A 22,293-nucleotide genomic window follows, 5' to 3' on the forward strand; every position below is an offset into this window, starting at 1 on the left:
TCTGTAAAACATTTGTCAACTTCCTTAGCCTGTAGTCGTTTTTTCATTCAGAGAATCATGGGAGTTGTAGTTTTTAGGCAAAATCTTGTTCTATATTTTTAACCTGAAGAGCAGGGGTATTCAACTCTTAAAGGCGCTGTATGGTCAATCCGACTTCTGCATTGGCCGTGCAGCATTTTCGATGATACGGCCTCTGTATTAGTCAGGGCATTCATATGTCTTGCTCTTAGTGGAGCAGCACAAGACCTGTTATGAAGGAAGTTGTCAAGGAAGTGAATGTGTGTTTATACAGGACCTCTGGCCCTCACCTACTGTCAACCAATCATGCCAATGCAGAGCTATATGGCGCCCACAGCATTGTAAAAGCCAATTTATGCTTCATCTGAAAAAATGAAGGGAGTAATCTATCTCACCTGTTCATGTGAGAAAGCCTACGTAGGACAAACAAAAAGACACGTAAAACAACGCATAGCTGAACACCGCAGCTCAATCAGGTGTAAGAACACTGACTATCCAGTAGCAGCTCACTTTGTTGAAGCTAATCATCCTATCTCTTCCATCAAATACACAGGCATTGAGCATGTTCCTCTACCAAGGAGAGGAGGTAACATCGAGATCCTACTACTACAGAGGGAGGCCTACTGGATATCATCTAAAAACATTGACCCCTAGTGGTCTGAATATTGACTTTGATCTCAGGCCCTTATGAATTATAATTTGTTATATACATTTTGTCTTATAAATGAATGTATTATTTCTACAGCTAATCAGCGTACACCCAATATGTTCCGCCTGTTGATGCTTATTATTTATTATGGTTGAACCAAAAGATTACATGTAACTAAAAATAAATGAAATTGGAAACAATTAAATATATACAGTGCATTCGGAAAGTATTCAGACCGCTTGACTTTTTCCACATTTTGTTACGTTACAGCCTCATTCTAAAATTGATTAAATTGTTTTTTTCCTTATCAATCTACACACATTACCCCATAATGATTAAGCAAAAACAGGTTTTTAGAAATACGGAAATATCTAATTTACATAAGTATTCAGACCCTTTACTCAGTACTTTGTTGAAGCACCTTTGGCAGCGAATACAGCCTCGAATCTTCTTGGGTATGACGCTACAAGCTTGGCACACCTGTATTTGGGGTGTTTCTCCCATTCTTCTCTGCAGATCCTCTGAAGCTCTGTCAGGTTGGATGGGGAGCTGCACAGCTATTTTCAGGTTTGATCGGTCCGGTCTCTGGCTGGGCCACTCAAGGACTTGTCCCGAAGTCACTCCAGCGTTGTCTTGGTTGTGTGCTTAGGGTTGTTATCCTGTTTGAAGGTGAACCTTCGCCCCAGTCTGAGGTCCTGAGCGCTCTGGAGCAGGTTGTCATCAAGGATCTCTCTGTACTTTGTTTCCGTTCATCTTCCCCTCGATCCTGACTAGTCTCCCAGTCCCTGTCGCTGAAAAACATCCTCACAGCATGATGCTGCCACAACCGTAGGGATGGTATCTGGTTTCCTCCAGAGATGACGCTTGGCATTCAGGCCAAAGAGTTCAATCTTGGTTTCATCAGACCAGAGAATCTTGTTTCTCATGGTCTGAGAGTCCTTTAGGTGCCTTGTGGCAAACTCCAAGCAGGCTGTCATGTGCCTTTTACTGAGGAGTGGCTTCCGACTGGCCACTCTACCATAAAGGCCTGATTGGTAGAGTGCTGCAGAGATGGTTGTCCTTCTGGAAGGTTCTCCCATCTCCACAGAGGAACTCTGGAGCTCTGTCAGTGACCATTGGGTTCTTGGTCACCTCCCTGACCAAGGCCCTTCTCCCCCGATTGCTCAGTTTGGCCGGGCTGCCAGCTCTAGGAAGAGTCTTGGTTGTTCCAAACTTCTTCCATTTAAGAATGATGGAGGCCACTGTGTTCTTGGGGACCTTCAATGCTGCAGAAATGTTTTGCTACCCTTCCCCAGATCTGACTCGATACAATCATGTCTTGGAGCTCTACGGACAATTCCTTCGACCTCATGGTTTGGTTTTTGCTCCAACATCCACTGTCAACTGTGAGACCTTATATAGACAGATGTGTGCCTTTCCAAATCATGTCCGATTGAATTTACTACAGGTGGAATCCAATCCAGTTGTAGAAACAGCTCAAGGATGATCAATGGAAACAAGATGCACCTGAGCTCAATTTCGAGTCTCATAGCAAAGGGTTTGAATACTTATGTAAATAAGGAGATATATATATATTTTGTATATTAATTTGCAAAAATGTATAAAAACCTGTTTTCGTTTTGTCATGATGAGGTATTGTGTGTTGCTTGATGAGGGAAAAAAAATATTTAATACATTTTAGAATAAGGCTGTAACAGGGAAGGGGTCTGAATACTTTCCGAATGCACTATATTTAAGTTTCACTCAATTCATTCTAATCAACCTAATAATTATGACACACCCCTCACTATTGTCATTGGTTACACTAATTGCACTGTTTGTCTACATAACCTGGTTCAAGCATTCATGACATTACCCTGAGGAAAGCACAATGATGCCAAAATGTTGGTGTACCCAAGAAATTACTGAGAGTTTATATATATATAGAGTGTGCGACTCTCTTTATTTATTTTTATAGTTTACAAATAAAAGGGAGTTAACATGACAAACATCACAACCTGGAACGACAACAGATACACGTTGATTGATTTGAACATTGTTTCATATTTGGTTGGTTTCCTGGACACCGATCAAGCCTAGTCCTGGACTCAACTGGTACTGTCAATGGAGAATATCCATAGAACATCATTCTTAGTCGAGGACCAGGCTTAATCTGTGTCTGGGAAACCGGCCAAATAAGTGGTAGCCAAAAATCTTGAGCACACTCAGACATATTCCTAATCTGTATCTGAGTAGAAGAGCACAAAATCACATTTACATTCCAGTGCCACATGATTTAGCTCATCTGGTATTGCACAGACAGGCCAGAGTGGCGCATTAGGGGACAGGGTTTCAAACCGTGCACCATTTCAATGTGCAGGGCACAGGAGGTTGGTGGCACCTTAATTGGGGAGAACGGGCTCATCGTAATGGCTAGAGCGGAATGCTATCAAATACATGGTCCTCTGTAGCTCAGCTGGTAGAGCACGGCGCTTGTAACGCCAAGGTAGTGGGTTCGATCCCCGGGACCACCCATACACAAAAATGTATGCACGCATGACTGTAAGTCGCTTTGGATAAAAGCGTCTGCTAAATGGCATATTATATTATTATATTATTATTATTATACATCAAAGACATGGTTTCCATGTGTTTGATGTTATTCCATTCGCGCCGTTCCAGCCATTATCATGAGCCGTTCTCCCCTCAGTAGCCTCCACTGGTGCAGGGGCATACATCAAGTAGGCTACTCTTAACGTCACAAACATAAGACCACGGTCGTATTCATTAGTGCAAAACTGTAGCAAAACGATATGCAATGGAAAAGGAAAATGAGTGTTTCTTATTGGGTAAGTTCAGGGAGTCATTCCCTGTTTCGGTTCATTTTCTTCCGTTTGATGTCAGTGAATACGACACAGAAAATGTTCAAACAAGGTATTACTGTCAGGAACGGATATCCTACCTGTGCAGCAGCAGGGACTCGTTCAGGTGGGAGTAACGTTACTGAACGTTCAGATAAAAATGTATTGTGTACAACAGATATGACTGTCCAATATTATAGATAGACATACAGTTGAAGTCGGAAGTTTACATACACTTAGGTTGGAGTCATTAAAACTTGTTTTTCAACCACTCCACAAATTTCTTGTTAACAAACTATAGTTTTGGCAAGTCGGTTAGGACATCTACTTTGTGCATGAAACAAGTAATTTTTCCAACAATTGTTTACAAACAGATTATTTCACTTATAATTCACTGTATCACAATTCCAGTGGGTCAGAAGTTTACATGCACTAAGTTGACTGTGCCTTTAAACAGCTTGGAAAGTTCCAGAAAATGATCTCATGGCTTTAGAAGCTTCTGATAGGCTAATTGACATAATTTGAGTCAATTGGAGGTGTACCTGTGGATGTATTTCAAGGCCTACCTTCAAACTCAGTGCCTCTTCGCTTGACATCATGGGAAAATCAAAAGAAATCAGCCAAGACCTCAGAAAAAAAATTGTAGACCTCCACAAAATTGGAGGTGTACCTGTGGATGTATTTCTAGGCCTACCTTCAAACGCATTCTGTCGCATTCTGAGATGAACGTACCTTGGTGCGAAAAGTGCAAATCAATCACAGAACAACAGCAAAGGACCTTGAGAAGATGCTGGAGGAAACAGGTACAAAAGTATCTATATCCACAGTAAACAAGTCCTATATCGACATAACCTGAAAGGCTGCTCAGCGAGGAAGAAGCCACTGCTCCAAAACTGCCATAAAAAAGCCAGACTACGGTTTGCAACTGCACATGGGGACAAAGATCGTACTTTTTGGAGAATTGTCCTCTAGTCTGCTGAAACAAAAATAGAACTGTTTGGCCATAATGACCATCGTTATGTTTGGAGGAAAAAGGGGGGCCTTGCAAGCCGAAGAACACCATCCCAACCGTGAAGCACGGGGGTAGCAGCATCATGCTGTGGGGGTGCTTTGCTGCAGGAGGGACTGGTACACTTCACAAAAAAGATGGCATCATGAGGAAGGAAAATTTTGTGGATATTTTGAAGCAACATCTCAAGACATCAGTCAGGAAGTTAAAGCTTGGTCGCAAATGGGTCTTCCAAATGGACAATGACCCCAAGCATTCTTCCATAGTTGTGGCAAAATGGCTTATGGACAACAAAGTCAAGGTATTGGAGTGGTCATCACAAAGCCCTGACCTCTATCCTATAGAAAATGTGTGGGCAGAACTGAAAAAGCGTGTGCGAGCAAGGAGGCCTACAAACCTGACTCGGTTACACCAGCTCTGTCAGGAGGAATGGGCCAAAATTCACCCAACTTATTGTGGGAAGCTTGTGGAAGACTACCTGAAACGTTTGACCGAAGTTAAACAATTTAAAGGCAATGCTACCAAATACTAATTGAGTGTATGTAAACTTCTGACCCACTGGGAATGTGATGAAATAAATAAAAGCTGAAATAAATCATTCTCTCTACTATTATTCTGACATTTCACATTCTTAAAATAAAGTGGTGATCCTAACTGACCTAAGACAGGGAATTTTTACTAGGATTAAATATCAGGAATTGTGAAAAACTGAGTTTAAATGTATTTGGCTAAGGTGTATGTAAACTTCCGACTTCAACTCGATCTGTATCACTGTTATGAGCTGTGTCTGAATAGGGAATTGAGTCAGCTCTATCAATTCTATCGTTTCTAGCTGTTTTTCAGCGTTTCACCTCACTGAATACACCTGGGACAAGTTCAGCAGGGTACAATGCTGTGGGATGTTCTGATAGAAATATATTATGTAGAACAGACAAGCATCTCTTACCTGTAGAATAAGGAACCATGTCAGCCCTATTAATGAAATTTCTATCACCATGTTCTGAATGTTTCCCCTCACCGAATACATGCAACAAAAGTGGGAAGGTCAAAGATGTATTGTCCAATCACAGCAAGATTTTTGATAATGATGTGTCCACTGTCCAGCCATATCAAAGCAAAGGGAGTTCAGGGGTGTGGAGAAGCTCCTGCCCTAGGTCTGAGTCTCTGAGGGCGAAGAACGTCACACCTGAACTGTACGCTGCGGGGATCACGACGTGGCTCATCCTAAACTGATCTTCATCATCATGGTCTTCCTCACGAATCATCTGCCTCACTTGACCTAAGGGAGTAAAGGACCACACCCACACAAACGAACAGGTGTGCGCACATACGCACACTCGTCATTGACATCCTGCTTTGGCAGAAATAAATTGTTTGTATGTGTTCTTCTGAGACAAAGAGTGAGAGAGAGAGTGAGACAGTGAGAGAGAGAGACAGAGAGAGAGAGACAGACAGACAGACAGAGGGCGCCTTCCTCTGCCGAGGCATTACTGATGCATGCCAGATCTTAAAAAGCCTGGATAGCTATTTTACGTATCAGCAAACCACATCATATGTTATAGCAATCTGTCAGTTGATGACACAGTCGATGACATGGCACACAACCATTGGTTGATGCATGCAACATCTGAACAGGGGAACATGACCAGAGTAACAAAGAGTGGTGAAATCTCTCTCTCACCCTCCACATCCAGGGCTTTCCAGCGTGGGTCAGACTGGTCGTCTGATAGGCTAGACAGAGGGGCGTCAGCTGTCAATCTCAGCAGCACATCCTCTCGACGTATCAGCAACACAGATTCACTGCAGAGTCGCTGATGCACCTCCTGCTCACTCACTGGGACATAGAATGCATGAAGTCACACACAGACTATACTCTCTCACACACACACACACACACAACTTACCCACATCCAGGGGGTTGGTCATATAGACAGTGTTGGGTCCGACCCCAAAGATGAGTTGGTGGTGCCATGCGTCGGGAACCTCCTCTCCCTCGGGCACTGCCAGTTGCATGTTCATGGTGGCCACGGGCACTGCCCCTCTCTGGATCCACCGTGCCAGCCAGGGTACCAGCCTCACCCGCCGGCGAGGGTGGAGGGGGAAGTGGCAACCCAGCACGCGCCCACCACTGGCCTGCTCCGCCCCAGCTATCAGCTGTGAGTGTGTGGCGCCTGGGAGAGGGGAAGAGACAGAAAGGAGGCTGTATCACAGATATACAACAGTGGAAAATAAATACAGAAACACACAAGCATGCACACATACACACAAACACAGTTGACAGAGCATTTGGTGGTTATGGTTGAGGGCTTGTGGTCCAGTCAGAGAAATGGTGGTATAGTGAGGAAGTTCTAAGGGTGGTCGGTTGTGGTCAGAGTAGACTGCTGGGTGAGTGTTGTGGTTGGCTGTTGTGTTAAGTCAAATTAGGGTTGGAGCCAAGGATTCTTGTCATAAATTGTGGTTATTAGGTTAGAGTTTGCGGATGTGGTCAGGTGATTATTGTGAAAACAGTGCACGGTTGTTAGCTAAATAGAATGTGCAGTAAGTGGTCAACGGTCAGTACCGGCCTCGCTCCGGGAGAACAGGTAGTCGGGCAGCGGTGCCTCGTTCCTCCTCAGGCGCGTCCGCACACACCGGTCAGCCTTCTCCGGTGCCACGACGATGCCGAGGGCCTGTAGGACGTCCACTACGGCCGTTGCCCCACAGGCGGACGCTCCTATCTGCTTGGTCTGCCTCTCCACTGCCTCCTGGATAGACCATAACATAGCCCCTTGTCCCTGCCTCTCCTCTTCATCTTTGGGACATTGGGATGCACAGCAAGCAGTTTCAGTCTGCTTCTCCTCACGAGGATGCACTCCCTCCATCTTTACAAGCCACACCTGCTGAAAAACGACATGTATGATGATCATATTTATTTTTTAGACTGCATTGCATATTGATATGCTTGACCAATATAGACTTATCAGAATCACTGTTATGAGTTGTGTAGTTATGCTAGGTCTGTGAGAATCGCACATGGAGCCTTTTGATACGAATCTACATTTGGGGAATACTGAAGTATCCCAATAATAGACTAAAGAAGCCTCACATTCCTCCTTATAGTCCAAGGACCTTACAGTACATGTTCTGTTTAAAGGCAAATTGTCTCTGGCAGCCAAAACAGCCAAATACTCCATCTAAACGTGAATCGATTCTCTAGAAACATAAAGCCCTTTACTTTCATATCACATCAAAATAATTTCACAAATGCAAAATATACACTTACTGTACACTGTTTAAACCGTTTTTAATACAGTTGCAGCCGACAGTATTTTTCAGTGATAACACAGGTGCAATCCAAACAGCAAAATAAAGTTCCGAACCGGTTCGAACCCAAAAAAGTAACGGTTGATATCGTTCCTTTCTGTTACATTTTAAACTTCTGAAATCTATTTTTTTTTTTTATATACATTTAACACCACATTAAATTACTTCACCAATCAGTGTGGATAAAGCAGCTTGCTATGGAGCGTTCCAGCTATAGTTGTTTACATGCATTGGACAGACAAGTGTAGGGCGCGAAATGTGACTGAAATTTTGCGGGTGGGGAGAGAGCGAGAAAGGGTGGAGGAGAAGGTTTGGCTTGAAGCGCTGGGCATCTTGTTATGACATGCATTATCTGAAATAGGCCAGAGATACGGCAGTCAAAAGGGTGCAAGCGGAACGGAAGCGGAAGATGGCAGACAACAAAAAAATGAAGGAAAGTGGAACATATTATGAATAAATATGGAGTGGGGGATTGCACAAGACTTCTGGAAGATCTGATGAAGGAGTAGATGGCGGACAAGAAAAAAAGTAGAAAAGTGGAATATGTTTTGAGTGAATATGGAATGGAGGATCACACAGAATGTTTGGAAGAGCTACAGAAGGAAATGGAACGTGACAATAGTGAGGATAAATTACATGTGGTGGCAGGTGCAGTGATGACCACCGAGAGGGAAGCGGTGTGGTGAGGAAGGTTGGCGTCAAGTGCAAAAAGAGGGATACATGCTCCAGTAGTTCAGAGATGGAACCTGACAAGAGTGAGGATGAAGTCCCTGCGGTGAGGATCGCCGAGTTCGAGCCTTGTCCCAATGATGAAAAGGATGATACTGGCCCAGTGGGAGTGAGATTTGTGGAGAGAATGGATCATTCTGGCTGACCCATATGTGGTGTCAAGTTGGGTGGAGAAGAGGTTGGGGACTGTTGAGTCGGTGAAAGTAACGCAAAGTGGACCCGTGATGATTTATTGTGTTTCTTCCGTCCAGAGGAAGCGGGCGCTCCAGACCACGTGACAACGGACAAGAACTGTGACTTGCTTTGTTCTCCGGAGCGGGGCGCCGTTGAAAGGAATGATAACGGGGGTGGCATTAAGTATTGAGGAGGATCAGCTGAAAGTGAAGATTCCTGGTGTCTGTGATACCCGCCGTTTGGTGCGACGCAGACCCGGTGGAGAGCGTGGTGAAATGGAGAAGACATTGTCCTGCTGAGTTTTGATACTGAGTCTTTGCCTGACAAGGTCAAGTTAGGATGTGTCAGTTATCCCGTGAGAGATTTTGTTCCGAAAATACTACAGTGTTTTAGGTGCCAAGCTTATTGTCATGTTGCAGCAGTGTGTAGGATGGAGATTCCTAGATGTGAGAAGTGTGCAGGAGGGCATGAGAGGAAGTAATGTGTAGTATCGGTGGAGAAAGTTGTGCGTGTTAGCTGTGGGGGTGCCCATGGGGCTGGAGATCGGAGGTGTCCGGTGAGAGAAAGGCAGGTTGAGGTTGCCAGGGTCAGAGTAGTACAGAAAGTGTTGTATGCTGAAGCAGTGAAGAGAGTGGTAGAGGAAGATGGCCGTGCGTTGCATTCTGGGAGATTCTAGGACAAGTAGAGCTCTCCTTCAAGGAGTGAATGGGAGTCAATTGGGTGCTAGCTCAAAAACCCAACATTAGTATGAATTTCGTCAACAAAAAGTACAACATTACAAAACCTTTCAGAGATGTGAGATAATTAACCTGTTCTCTGTAATATCGTATAGCTTTGGAATAGCGACATTACGTACTTTCGAGGAAAATAGGTAGGTTTCTCGACTCATACCCCGACTTTGAGAAGGGATGGCGTGACGATTAGCTTAGCAACTGCGTGACGCCGCATGACAACATGAGGTTAATTTGTCCCTTATTTTAGTCACAATATTAAAACCTGTCTCTTGCAATCACGTTGCGCTTATGAAATTGAACGCAATTGGTAGACAGTCTGCTGGGTAAGGCGTTATACATTCCTCCATTCATTGCAAAATGGGATTCCTATCTCTTCCTTTCTCTAATATCTCTGATTAGGTCCACCGAATTATACCTACGGAGGAGCGGCTTCTATGAAGGAACTTTGAATGACTTTGAACTTTTGAGAGTTGGCTTAACGTTAGACCAGAGCAACAAGCTTGTGTGTGCCAGTAGCGGTTAGGGTGACCACATGACCTGGATTGTGCGGGACAGTCACGCATTTTGACCCTTTGTCCCGCAACGAAACAATCATGTCCCACATTTTATCAACAAATTCAATTAAAGTCACAATATTACAACCCGTCTCTTGCATTCACGTTGCACTTATGAAAATATTTATATCATAAGGATGTGGTAGCCTAAGCCTACTGGTGATGTTAAACACTTCTCCAATCGTTGTTGAGATCTGATATTCTGCGCATCATCATTTCAACTTCAACATCATCTAATCACCTATGCTTAGTCTAATAGTGACAACTAAAAGACACCAAAAACGATTTTGTCCAATCAACTTAAGCTAAATATGGTGTGGCTGTCCATGGTACTGATTTCTGTGTGTGTAAGTTTGTTTGTTTGTGTGTGTGTGTGTGTGTGTGTGTGCATGCAAGTAGAAAAAACATGTTGACTCACCCTATGCCAATGCCATCCTCCTCTTTCATGATGCCTAAACGGTCTATGACTGTCATACAGTACACTGTTTTTGTTTTTGTTGTCCTAGGCTACCTGGCTATAATGCTTGCTCGCTAGCCTAACTTCCATTCATGGGCAAAGATGCGCCAGGCCACCTAGTAAACATTAATATACTACATGTTAAACTTCCATTCTCTCAGATCAGGGGCACAATGTATGAATTTATGGTTGGATCAGAATCGCCGTTATAATCATTGGCCAGTACGAAGAATTAAGTAAAACCACAAGTCCAAATCCCTACCTCCATGACGTTTGGCATCCCTTGACAACTTTTTTGGTGCACTATGACCATTCACAGCTGAGATCACTCAGTTTAGCTCAACGCTGGTTGGCTATTATTTTATTAAAAAAATTATCAAGGGAGGCCAAATGCTTGCATCCTTGCAACAATGTTATACTCTATTTTGACCAGACAGCATCAGATAGATAGCTGTTTCGTTCGCTCGAATGCTTTCTCCGGTGAGATACATTCAGCCTCTTGTGAATTGAATAAACATTTATGAAACACAGAGAGATGAAAGATCAATTATTATAATATATTTTTGGGAAGCCTGCTTCAAATCAAATCAAATGTTATTTGCCACATGCGCCGAATACAACAGTGAAATGCTTACCAACAATGCAGTTTTAAGAAAATAGAGTTAAGAAAAAAATTGATAAGTAAAAAATAAAAATAACATAATTAAAGAGCAGCAGTAAAATAAAAAGAACAGTAGGGAGGCTATTTACAGTGGGTACCAGTACAGAGTCAATGTGCGGGGGCACCGGTTAGTCGAGGTAATTGAGGTAATATGTACATGTAGGTAGAGGTAAAGTGACTATGCATAGATAATAAACGGAGAGTAGCAGCAGCGTAAAAGAGGGGGAGAGGGGTTTGGGGAGGGGACAATGCAAATAGTCTTATGGCTTGGGGGTAGAAGCTATTAAGAAGCCTTTTGGACCTACACTTGGCGCTCCGGTACCGCTTGCCGTGCGGTAGCAGAGAGAACAGTCTATGACTAGGGTGGCTGGAGTCTTTGACAATTTTTAGGGCCTTCCTCTGACACCGCCTGGTATAGAGGTCCTGGATGGCAGGAAGCTTGGCCCCAGTGATGTACTGGGCCGTACGCACTACCCTCTGTAGTGCCTTGAGGTCGGAGGCCGAGCAGTTGCCATACCAGGCGGTGATGCAACCAGTCAGGATGCTCTCGATGGTGCAGCTGTATAACTTTTTGAGGATCTGAGGACCCATGCCAAATCTTTTCAGTCTCCTGAGGGGGAATAGGCTTTGTCGTGCCTTTTTCACGACTGTCTTGGTGTGTTTGGACCATGATAGTTCATTGGTGATGTGGACACCAAGGAACTTGAAGCTCTCCACCTGTTCCAATACAGCCCGTCGATGAGAATGGGGGCGTGCTCAGTCCTCTTTCTTTTCCTGTAGTCCACAATCATCTCCTTTGTCTTGATCACATTGAGGGAGAGGTTGTCATCCTGGCACCACACGGCCAGGTCTCTGACCTCCTCCCTGTCTCATCATTGTCGGTGATCAGGCTTACCACTGTTGTGTCGTCGGCAAACTTAATGATGGTGTTGTGCCTGGCCATGCAGTCATGGGTGAACAGGGAGTACAGGAGGGGACTGAGCACGCACCCCTGAGGGGCCCCCGTGTTGAGGATCAGTGTGGCAGATGTGTTGTTACCGACCCTTACCACCTGGGGGCGGGCCGTCAGGAAGTCCATGATTCAGTTGCAGAGGGAGGTGTTTAGTCCCAGGGTCCTTAGCTTAGTGATGAGCTTTGAGGGCACTATGGTGTTGAACGCTGTGCTGTAGTCAATGAATAGCATTCTCACGTAGGTGTTCCTCTTGTCCAGGTGGGAAAGGGCAGTGTGGAGTGCAATAGAGATTGCATCATCTGTGGATCTGTTGAGGCGGTATACAAATTGGAGTGGGTCTAGGGTTTCTGGGATAATGGTGTTGATGTGAGCCATGACCAGCCTTTCAAAGCACTTCATGGCTACAGACGTGAGTGCTACGGGGCGGTAGTCATTTAGGCAGGTTACTTTCGCGTTCTTGGGCACAGGGACTATGTTCGTCTGCTTGAAACATGTAGACTCCTTAACAGCTTCTACCCCCAAGCCATAAGACTGCTGAACAACTAATCAAATGGCCAACCGGACTATTTACATTGACACCCTTCCCCCGTTTGTTGTTACACTGCTGCTACTCGCTGTTTATTATCTACGCATAGTCACTTTACCCCTACCTACATATAAAAATTATCTCAATTACCTCAACTAACCTGCATCCCCGCACATTGACTCAGTACCCCTACCCGCTGTATATAGCCTCGTTATTGTTATTTTATTGTGTAATTTTTTAAACTTTATTTAGTAAATATTTTCTTCACTCTATTTTCTTAAAACTGCATTGTTGGTTAAGGGCTTGTAAGTAAGCATTTCACAGTAAGGTCTACACCTGTTGTATTGTAGCGTCATACCCAAGAAGACTCAATGCTGTAATCGCTGCCAAAGGTGCTTCAACAAAGTACTGAGCAAAGGGTCTGAATACTTACAGTTGAAGTCGGAAGTTTACATACACTTAGGTTGGAGTCATTAAAACTCATTTTTCAACCACTCCACACATTTCTTGTTAAAAAACTATAGCTTTGGCAAGTCGGATAGGACTTTTACTTTGTGCGTGACACAAGTAATTTTTCCAACAATTGTTTACTGTAAGTCGCTTTGGATAAAAGCATCTGCTAAATGGCATACTATTATTATTATTATTATTATTATTTTTTACAGACAGATTATTTCACTTATAATTCACTGTATCACAATTCCAGTTGGTCAGAAGTTTACATACACTAAGTTGACTGTGCCTTTAAACAGCTTGGATAAGTGTCTGCTAGATGACTAGTCATGTGTAATCCATAGATTAGGGCCTAATGAATTTATTTGAATTTACTGATTTCCTTATATGAACTGTAACTGAAATTGTTGCATGTTGTGTTTATATTTTTGGTCAGTGTATTTAGTCAGGCAATGTCCACATTATCCTCACATATTTTAGAATGTAATAACAATTTGAATATCAATGCATTGGCAAGGCCTAGAAAATGCATTATTCTTCAAGTGGTAATGGCCTACTTTTTTAAAAACACTTTTGCATGCTTTCTGGGGAGGGGGGTTCTATATTAGGCCCTATATGTACAATTATATAAATTATACAATTGTATAACATTGAGGTCCTTGGAAATTACAATGAAGTGCTTGAAAAAGTCCCTGAAAGTCCTTGAATTTGACTTGCCAATGTCTTTATGAACCCTGCGTAAAAGGATGTGTAGTCCTAGGCCTATGTTGTTGTAAAGTTGGAGTTATGGGCCAATTTGCATACATTCCTTTAAGTACACATGTGGAACTGAATGAAAATCCTTTTTATTTTTGTTTCAAACCATTTAGAAATGTTGATCCCAATGTCACACAGTAAATACTCTGAGTGGATTTCAGAGCAGATGATATTAACAAGCTACAGATTAGCCTACCTTTATTGTTTCCATCAGAGCACATTTATCATATGGTGTGCGCTGTTTAGTTTTGGCTGCATCATGAGAAAAAAACGTGACCATTCAGCACAATCATCCTCAAATCTCATAAGACATTACGTGGTGTTTTTGGTCTTACATAACGTTATAGTATGCTATTATATTCAGGCTGTTATGCAGAGTACTAATTAATCCTTCATTAAGTGATCTTGTGAGATTCATTGCTCCAGTAGCACTACGCCCCTGATTATATTCCGTTTTCTAAAATGACCACCAACCAGCTCCAGAATCATATTGGACAGGATTCACATGTCAATATCTCCATAAATAACTGGTCCATACAGCCCAATGATGGCTTAAACTGTTTGAGGGGGTCTGGAGAACAACATCAAATGGCCCAAGGATGCCATACAGTATATGTATCCTTTAAAATATTTTGTAGAAAAGTGGTGAGAAAGTGCCCCAAAATCTACCCAAATGGCTGATTCTTGAACATACTTTCATCCTAATTTTCAGTGTTTTATATTTAAACACTTAAAATGGTCAAATGGGTGTTCCTTAAAGTCTACTACCGGTAATTACAATGATATAAAATATGATATTCTGTACTTTGTCAATTTCAACAAATGTGACAAGAAACCTTCCCTGTACTTACTTCCCTGTACTTAAAATGTTGAAAATGGACATGAAGCCATTCCAATAGAACACTACCTTTTTGAATGGGAGGTATGGAACACGATACTAAAAGCCAATTTATGCTTGATCCGGATTTGTGGTCCAGAGGCTCCGTACAGAGGGTGTGACGCAATTGTGGAGCCTCTAGAGGCTTGCGAAGGCCAAATTGAGCTCCGTAAACTGATTATGTGCACCGCCCAAATTTTGTAACAATTCGAAGGGCTCCGCATAGCGCCGTATAGCTCTGCAATGACATGATTGGTTGACGGTAGGTGGGGGCGGTACATCCTGTATAAACACAAACCCACTTTCTTGACAACAAACATGGAGAACGAAAGGCTATCAGAACAAGTTCACAAATAAAAAACATCTTTATGATACCTCGTGTAGGATTTCAAAGACACGAAAATGAGTTTGAACTCCTGGAAAGAGATTGGGGAGTTAATGGGGATAGATGCGGTAAAAAGGTCAATGGAATGCAGACCGTGGGGGATAGAAGGACGCTGGATTGACGCACATTCAAAAAATCTGATCTAACAAAGTGGATATTTGTGAAATCCATCATGATTGATGTATTGTAACAGGCCCACAATGTGGTTACTAAAATCTTATTTGGATATATTTGGCTGTTTTCGCTGCATAGCATTTAGAAGTTGTCCCTTTTCAGGTTTAGAAAAAGTTACTGCTAAACGCTAACTCCTATTCGTATAAAATGGTAGTATAGCTAGCATACAGATGGGGAGATTCGGGATGGAGATGCAGGTGGGAAAACGGTGCAGCCTTTTGGCTTATCAGTGAATGCTGTACGGCCACTGCAGATGTCGGATTGACCATGCAGAGCCTTTAAGGCTACCATTACTTATTATGCAAGCACTGTTTTGTTATATATCATTCTAATCCACAGATATCACACAATATTTTAAAATCATTAGGAGCATGCTGAAAATGTATCCTCTTAATTGAGGGATCAAAATATTCCCCCAAAATCTGTGATTTGGACAGCATTTTGGGCACATTTTTGGTCGTATTTTCAAACATCAACAAAAAAAAAACATGATCCGGCCGGCCGCGACCGGGAGACCCATGGGGCGGCGCACAATTGGCCCGTCGTCCAGGGTAGGGGAGGGAATGGCCGGCAGGGATGTTGCTCAGTTGGTAGAGCATGGTGTTTGCAACGCCAGGGTTGTGGGTTCGATTCCCACGGGGGGCTAGTATTAAAAATAATGTATGCACTCACTAACTGTAAGTCGCTCTGGATAAGAGCGTCTGCTAAAAAATGACAAAAAAATTTTTACTAAATAAAACAGTACTCTGTAGGGTAGCACCATGGTGTAGCCAGAGGACAGCTAGCTTCCGTCCTCCTCTTGGTACATTGACTTCAATACAAAACCTAGGAGGCTCTTGGTTCTAGTACTGAAAGCATAAGCTGCAGCTATCTAGCAGTGCATAAAATGTGGTGAGTAGTTGATTCAAAGAGAGAGAAAGAAAACAGTTGAACAGTGTTCAACAAATTAATTTCTTCAAAAATGATGGAGAAGCAAGAGAGAGAGATTGTCATTTTTTTTCACTTTCAGTTTCACTTACTTAGCTAGCAAATGCAGCTGGCTAGTTTAGTTAATCAAACACCCAGCTCAAACAGAGGGATGCTATGTTAGCTAGCTGGCTATGACTATCCAACACAACACTGGAACTCTTCCAAGTCAAGGTAAGCTTTTGATTTTATTAATTTATTACCACCGGGGCCCGCCGGACTAACTGCTTACACTGTAACGTTACTACATGATTGTAGCGGGTTTCCTAACACATTAGTTATATTAGCTATGTTGATTAGGACGTTACTTTAGCTAAGATGGGGCAACGATGTCGGCTGTGTGTAGCAGTTATGACATGGTTTGGAACGTTTTTTATCGCCTGGTCACATACAGCTGATGTGTTGTTCATTGAAGTCCACAAACGAAGGGAAAAGGTGAGAGGAGGAGAGTGCATAGAGGCTAGAATGAATACAACGTGGCTGCTCTGAAAGTGAACTCTGTTTATGCGTGATCAGGGGTGTATTCATTCAGCCGATTCTGTTGAAAAACATTTCTTAAACGGAAGCAAACAAAACAGGGATAAAAATACCTGAATTTGTCCAATAGAAACTCTTGTTTGCAACTGTTGGACTAATGATTACACCCTAGATAAGCTAGATGCAGGCAAGAGTGTGCAAGGTGGTATTGAATGTGTCACTGTCTGTCCATGTGTAACTGTCTGTCACCTCAAATTTTTATCTCGACCTGTGTGCACCTACGTTGTAAACTTTCATTCATAGGCTAGGTTGTAGCAACCTCATGATGGGTATAGGGAAAATTTGAGTATCATGTAGTAGCCTAAACCTTTCGATGTTATATTGAACTGGGTGAATGGAATATGAATGACAGTCATCCAACATGCTGTAATAGAAATAAGGCCATGCTCATAAAAATAAATAAATAAATTGTCCTCCATCATAAACAGCACTGACCACCACTGTTTTTTACATAGCTGCTGGAATATGATCAAAATGACCTCAATATGACCCCTATTAAGGTCTTAAGAGTACTTTATGATCAGAATTATTGTCTACCTGTCGGGTTTATTTAGTGGGTAAATAACATTACAAAGTCATTTTTATATTGTTTGGAATGATTTTACCCTATTTTCTAACAGGAAATCTGGATGGCAGCCATTTTATTAAGATGGCCACCCTGGTTGAATGACAGGCTTCCCAGACTGGCTCCAATCTTTAGCTAATGTTCCTTAAGGTATCTAGTGTTAGAGTACCAAGTTTGATACATGTGTCATAAAATGGAACAATTATTTAATCTATCCCTGGACTATGTTGTCAATTAGGCGCTAAAGCTAGTTAACACCCCGGCCATCCTACAATCCAAACTAGATTCCCTCAATCTCACACAAACTATCAACGAACCTACCAGGTACAACCCTAAATCCGTAAACATGGGCACCCTCATAGATATCATCCTGACTAACTTACCCTCTAAATACACCTCCGCTGTCTTCAACCAGGATCTCAGCGATCACTGCCTTATTGCCTGCGTCCGTAACGGGTCCGCGGTCAAACGACCACCCCTCATCACTGTCAAACGCTCCCTAAAATTTTTTAGCAAGCAGGCCTTCCTAATTGACCTGGCCCAGGTATCCTGGATGGATATCGATCTCATTCCATCAGTAGAGGATGCCTGGTTGTTCTTTAAAAGTAATTTCCTCTCAATCTTAAATAAGCATGCCCCATTCAAAAAATACAGAACTAAGAACAGATATAGCCCCTGGTTCTCCTCAGACTTGACTGTCCTTGACCAGCACAAAAACATCCTGTGGCGTACTGCATTAGCATCGAATAGCCCCCGCGATATGCAACTTTTCAGGGAAGTTAGGAACCAATATACACAAGCAGTTAGGAAAGCAAAGGCTAGCTTTTTCAAACAGAAATGTGCATCCTGTAGCACTAACTCCAAAAAGTTTTGGGACACTGTAAAGTCCATGGAGAATAAGAGCACCTCCTCCCAGCTGTCCACTGCACTGAGGCTAGGAAACACTATCACCACCGATAAATCTACAATAATCGAGAATTTCAACAAGCATTTTGCTACGGCTGGCCATGCTTTCCACCTGGCTACCACTGCCCCGGCCACCAGCTCTGCACCCTCCGCTGCAACTTGTCCATGCCCCCCCCCCCCCCCCCGCTTCTCCTTCACACAAATTCAGACAGCTGATGTTCTGAAAGAGCTGCAAAATCTGGACCCCTACAAATCATCTGGGCTAGAAATTGTCGCAACCTCTATTACTAGCCTGTTCAACCTCTCTTTCGTAACATCTGAGATCCCCAGAGATTGGAAAGCTGCCGCGGTCATCCCCCTCTTCAAAGGGGGTGACACTCTAGATCCAAACTGTTACAGACCTATATCCATCCTGCCCTGCCTTTCGAACGTTTTTGAAAGCCAAGTTAACAAACAGATCACCGACCATTTCGAATCCCAACGTACCTTCTCCGCTATGCAATCCGGTTTCCGAGCTGGTCATGGGTGCACCTCAGCCACGCTCAAGGTCCTAAACGATATTATAACCGCGATCGATTATAGACAGTACTGTGCAGCAGTCTTCATCGACCTGGCCAAGGCTTTCGACTCTGTCAACCACCGCATTCTTATTGGCAGACTAAATAGCCTTGGTTTCTCAAATGACTGCCTCGCCTGGTTCACCAACTACTTCTCAGATAGAGTTCAATGTGTCAAATCGGAGGGCCTGTTGTCAGGACCTATGGCAGTCTCTATGGGGTACCACAGGGTTCAATTCTTGGGCCGACTCTTTTCTCTGTGTATATCAATGATGTCGCTCATGCTGCTGGTGACTCTCAGATCCACCTCTACGCAGACGACACCATTTTGTATACATCTGGCCCTTCTTTGGACACTGTGTTAACAAACCTCCAAACGAGCTTCAATGCCATACAACACTCCTTCAGTAGCCTCCAACTGCTCTTAAACACTAGTAAAACTAAATGCATGCTCTTTTTATTTTTTTTATTTCACCTTTATTTAACCAGGTAAACCAGTTGAGAACAAGTTCTCATTTACAACTGCGACCTGGCCAAGATAAAGCAAAGCAGTGCGATAAAAAACAACACAGAGTTACATATGGGGTAAAACAAAACAAAGTCAAAAATACAACAGAAATACATATATATACAGTGTGTGCAAATGTAGCAAGTTATGGAGGTAAGGCAATAAATAGGCTATAGTGCAAAATAATTACAATTAGTATTAACACTGGAATGATAGATGTGCAAGAGATGATGTGCAAATAGAGATACTGGGGTACAAATGAGCAAAATAAATAACAATATAGGGATGAGGTAGTTGGGCGGGCTAATTTCAGATGGGCTGTGTACAGGTGCAGTGATCGGTAAGGTGCTATGCCAACTGATGCTTAAAATTAGTGAGGGAGATAAGTGTCTCCAGCTTCAGAGATTTTTGCAATTTGTTCCAGTCATTGGCAGCAGAGAACTGGAAGGAATTGCGGCCAAAGGAGGTGTTGGCTTTGGGGATGACCAGTGAGATATACCTGCTGGAGCGCAGACTACGGGTGGGTGTTGCTATGGTGACCAATGAGCTAAGATAAGGCGGGGATTTGCCTAGCAGTGATTTATAGATGGCCTGGAGCCAGTGGGTTTGGCGACGAATATGTAGTGAGGACCAGCCAACAAGAGCGTACAGGTCACAGTGGTGGGTATTATATGGGGCTTTGGAGACAAAACGGATGGCACTGTGATAGACTACATCCAATTTGCTGAGTAGAGTGTTGGAGGCTATTTTGTAAATGACATCGCCGAAGTCAAGGATCGGTAGGATAGTCAGTTTTACGAGGGCATGTTTGGCAGCATGAGTGAAGGAGGCTTTGTTGCGAAATAGGAAACCGATTCTAGATTTAACTTTGGATTGGAGATTCTTAATGTGAGTCTGGAAGGAGAGTTTACAGTCTAACCAGACACCTAGATATTTGTAGTTGTCCACATACTCTAGGTCAGACCCGTCAAGAGTAGTGATTCTAGTCGGGTGGGCGGGTGCAAGCAGCGTTCGGTTGAAGAGCATGCATTTAGTTTTACTAGTGTTTAAGAGCAGTTGAAGGAGTGTTGTATGGCATTGAAGCTCGTTTGGAGGTTTGTTAACACAGTGTCCAATGAAGGGCCAGATGTATACAAAATGGTGTCGTCTGCGTAGAGGTGGATCTGAGAGTCACCAGCAGCAAGAGCGACGTCATTGATATACACAGAGAAAAGAGTCGGCCCAAGAATTGAACCCTGTGGCACCCCCATAGAGACTGCCATAGGTCCAGACAACAGGCCCTCCGATTTGACACATTGAACTCTATCTGAGAAGTAGTTGGTGAACCAGGCGAGGCAGTCATTTGAGAAACCAAGGCTATTTAGTCTGCCACTCTTCAATCGAACGCTGCTGGCACCCGCCCACCCGACTAGAATCACTACTCTCGACGGGTCTGACCTAGAGTATGTGGACAACTACAAATACCTAGGTGTCTGGTTAGACTGTAAACTCTCCTTCCAGAATCACATGAAGCATCTCCAATCCAAAGTTAAATCTAGAATCGGCTTCCTATTTCGCAACAAAGCCTCCTTCACTCATGCTGCCAAACATGCCCTCGTAAAACTGACTATCCTACCGATCCTTGACTTCGGCGATGTCATTTACAAAATAGCCTCCAACACTCTACTCAGCAAATTGGATGTAGTCTATCACAGTGCCATCCGTTTTGTCACCAAAGCCCCATATACTACCCACCACTGTGACCTGTACGCTCTTGTTGGCTGGTCCTCACTACATATTCGTCGCCAAACCCACTGGCTCCAGGCCATCTATAAATCACTGCTAGGCAAATCCCTGCCTTATCTTAGCTCATTGGTCACCATAGCAACACCCATCCTTAGTATGCGCTCCAGCAGGTATATCTCACTGGTCATCCCCAAAGCCAACACCTCCTTTGGCAGCCATTCCTTCCAGTTCTCTGCTGCCAATGACTGGAACGAATTGCAAAAATCTCTGAAGCTGGACTCTTATGTCCCTCACTAACTTTAAGCATCAGCTGTCAGAGCACCTTTCCGATCACTGCACCTGTACACTGCCTATCTGAAATTAGCCCACCCAACTACCTCATCCCCATATTGTTATTTATTTTGCTCATTTGCACCCCAGTATCTCTATTTGCACATCATCTCTTGCACATCTATCATTCTAGTGTTAATACTAATTGTAATTATTTTGCACTATGGCCTATTTATTGCCTTACCTCCATAACTTGCTACATTTGCACACACTGTATATATATTTTCTGTTGTATTTTTGACTTTATGTTTTGTTTTACCCCATATGTAACTCTGTGTTGTTGTTTTTTATCGCACTGCTTTGCTTTATCTTGGCCAGGTCGCAGTTGTAAATGAGAACTTGTTCTCAACTGGCTTACCTGGTTAAATAAAGGTGAAATAAAATTAAAAAATAAAAGCGTCTAGAAATGGGTTAACTGACACGTGACCGTGGTAGCTAGCTACTGTATAGCAAGCTAATCTTATCATCAAGAAGTCCCAATGAGAAGTCTCCACAAAACCGAATGTAACGTCATTTTTTTAAGGACACCAACCTTAAGACGAACCTAGTTTTGCTCAGCTTCCTGATGTCTGCACTTGCAAGTTGCATTTACTGTCATTTCAGTGTATGCAATGACAAGAAAAAGCAACTGTTCTGCCTGCTATTTGTTACGTAGATTCCGGTTATTTTGGTACATGCTCTGCCTGGATTGGACGATAACATTTCCATGACGTATTACTATTGGTAGACAAATATGTCAGTCACTCATGGCACGCAACGAATACATGTCTTGGAGAGTAGTTGTCTGTACTTACGGCAGCGAATGAGAGGGGTGAACACTATGACCACACGAGGGCAGTGATATCCATTATTTTCCAGGTAAGTCAGATGACTGTCTGCATAAAAGTTGAGGGATACTTTTAATACCTTCACTTTCATCCTCATCAGACACTGATATAAGAACTGCAT

At 43.1% G+C, this 22,293-nt stretch overlaps 1 protein-coding gene across 1 annotated transcript; it reads right to left on the minus strand.

The window, feature by feature from the left end:
* Positions 1 to 5,484: 5,484 nt before the first annotated feature.
* Positions 5,485 to 21,932, minus strand: LOC311112288 (uncharacterized protein). The gene is made up of 5 exons (XM_084155342.1): positions 21,878 to 21,932; positions 7,077 to 7,395; positions 6,421 to 6,687; positions 6,198 to 6,350; positions 5,485 to 5,795 (listed from the first exon to the last, which is right to left on the minus strand). The coding sequence occupies exons 2-5, from the start codon at positions 7,375 to 7,377 to the stop codon at positions 5,626 to 5,628; spliced, it is 891 nt and encodes a 296-aa protein (XP_084011468.1). The 5' UTR covers positions 7,378 to 7,395; positions 21,878 to 21,932; the 3' UTR covers positions 5,485 to 5,625.
* Positions 21,933 to 22,293: the final 361 nt, after the last annotated feature.

This window comes from Coregonus lavaretus (genome assembly GCF_964263955.1).
Source record: "Coregonus lavaretus genome assembly, chromosome: 38".
NCBI classification, from domain to species: domain Eukaryota; kingdom Metazoa; phylum Chordata; class Actinopteri; order Salmoniformes; family Salmonidae; genus Coregonus; species Coregonus lavaretus.

Coding starts and splice junctions, on each gene's coding strand:
- LOC311112288 (XM_084155342.1), bottom strand. CDS start 7,377: ATGGAGGGAGTGCATCCTCGTGAGGAGAAGCAGACTGAAACTGCTTGC. Junction 6,688..7,076: donor GTTCTCCCGGAGCGAGGCCG/GTACTGACCGTT, acceptor CCCCTCTCCCAG/GCGCCACACACTCACAGCTG. Junction 6,351..6,420: donor GACCAACCCCCTGGATGTGG/GTAAGTTGTGTG, acceptor TCTATGTCCCAG/TGAGTGAGCAGGAGGTGCAT.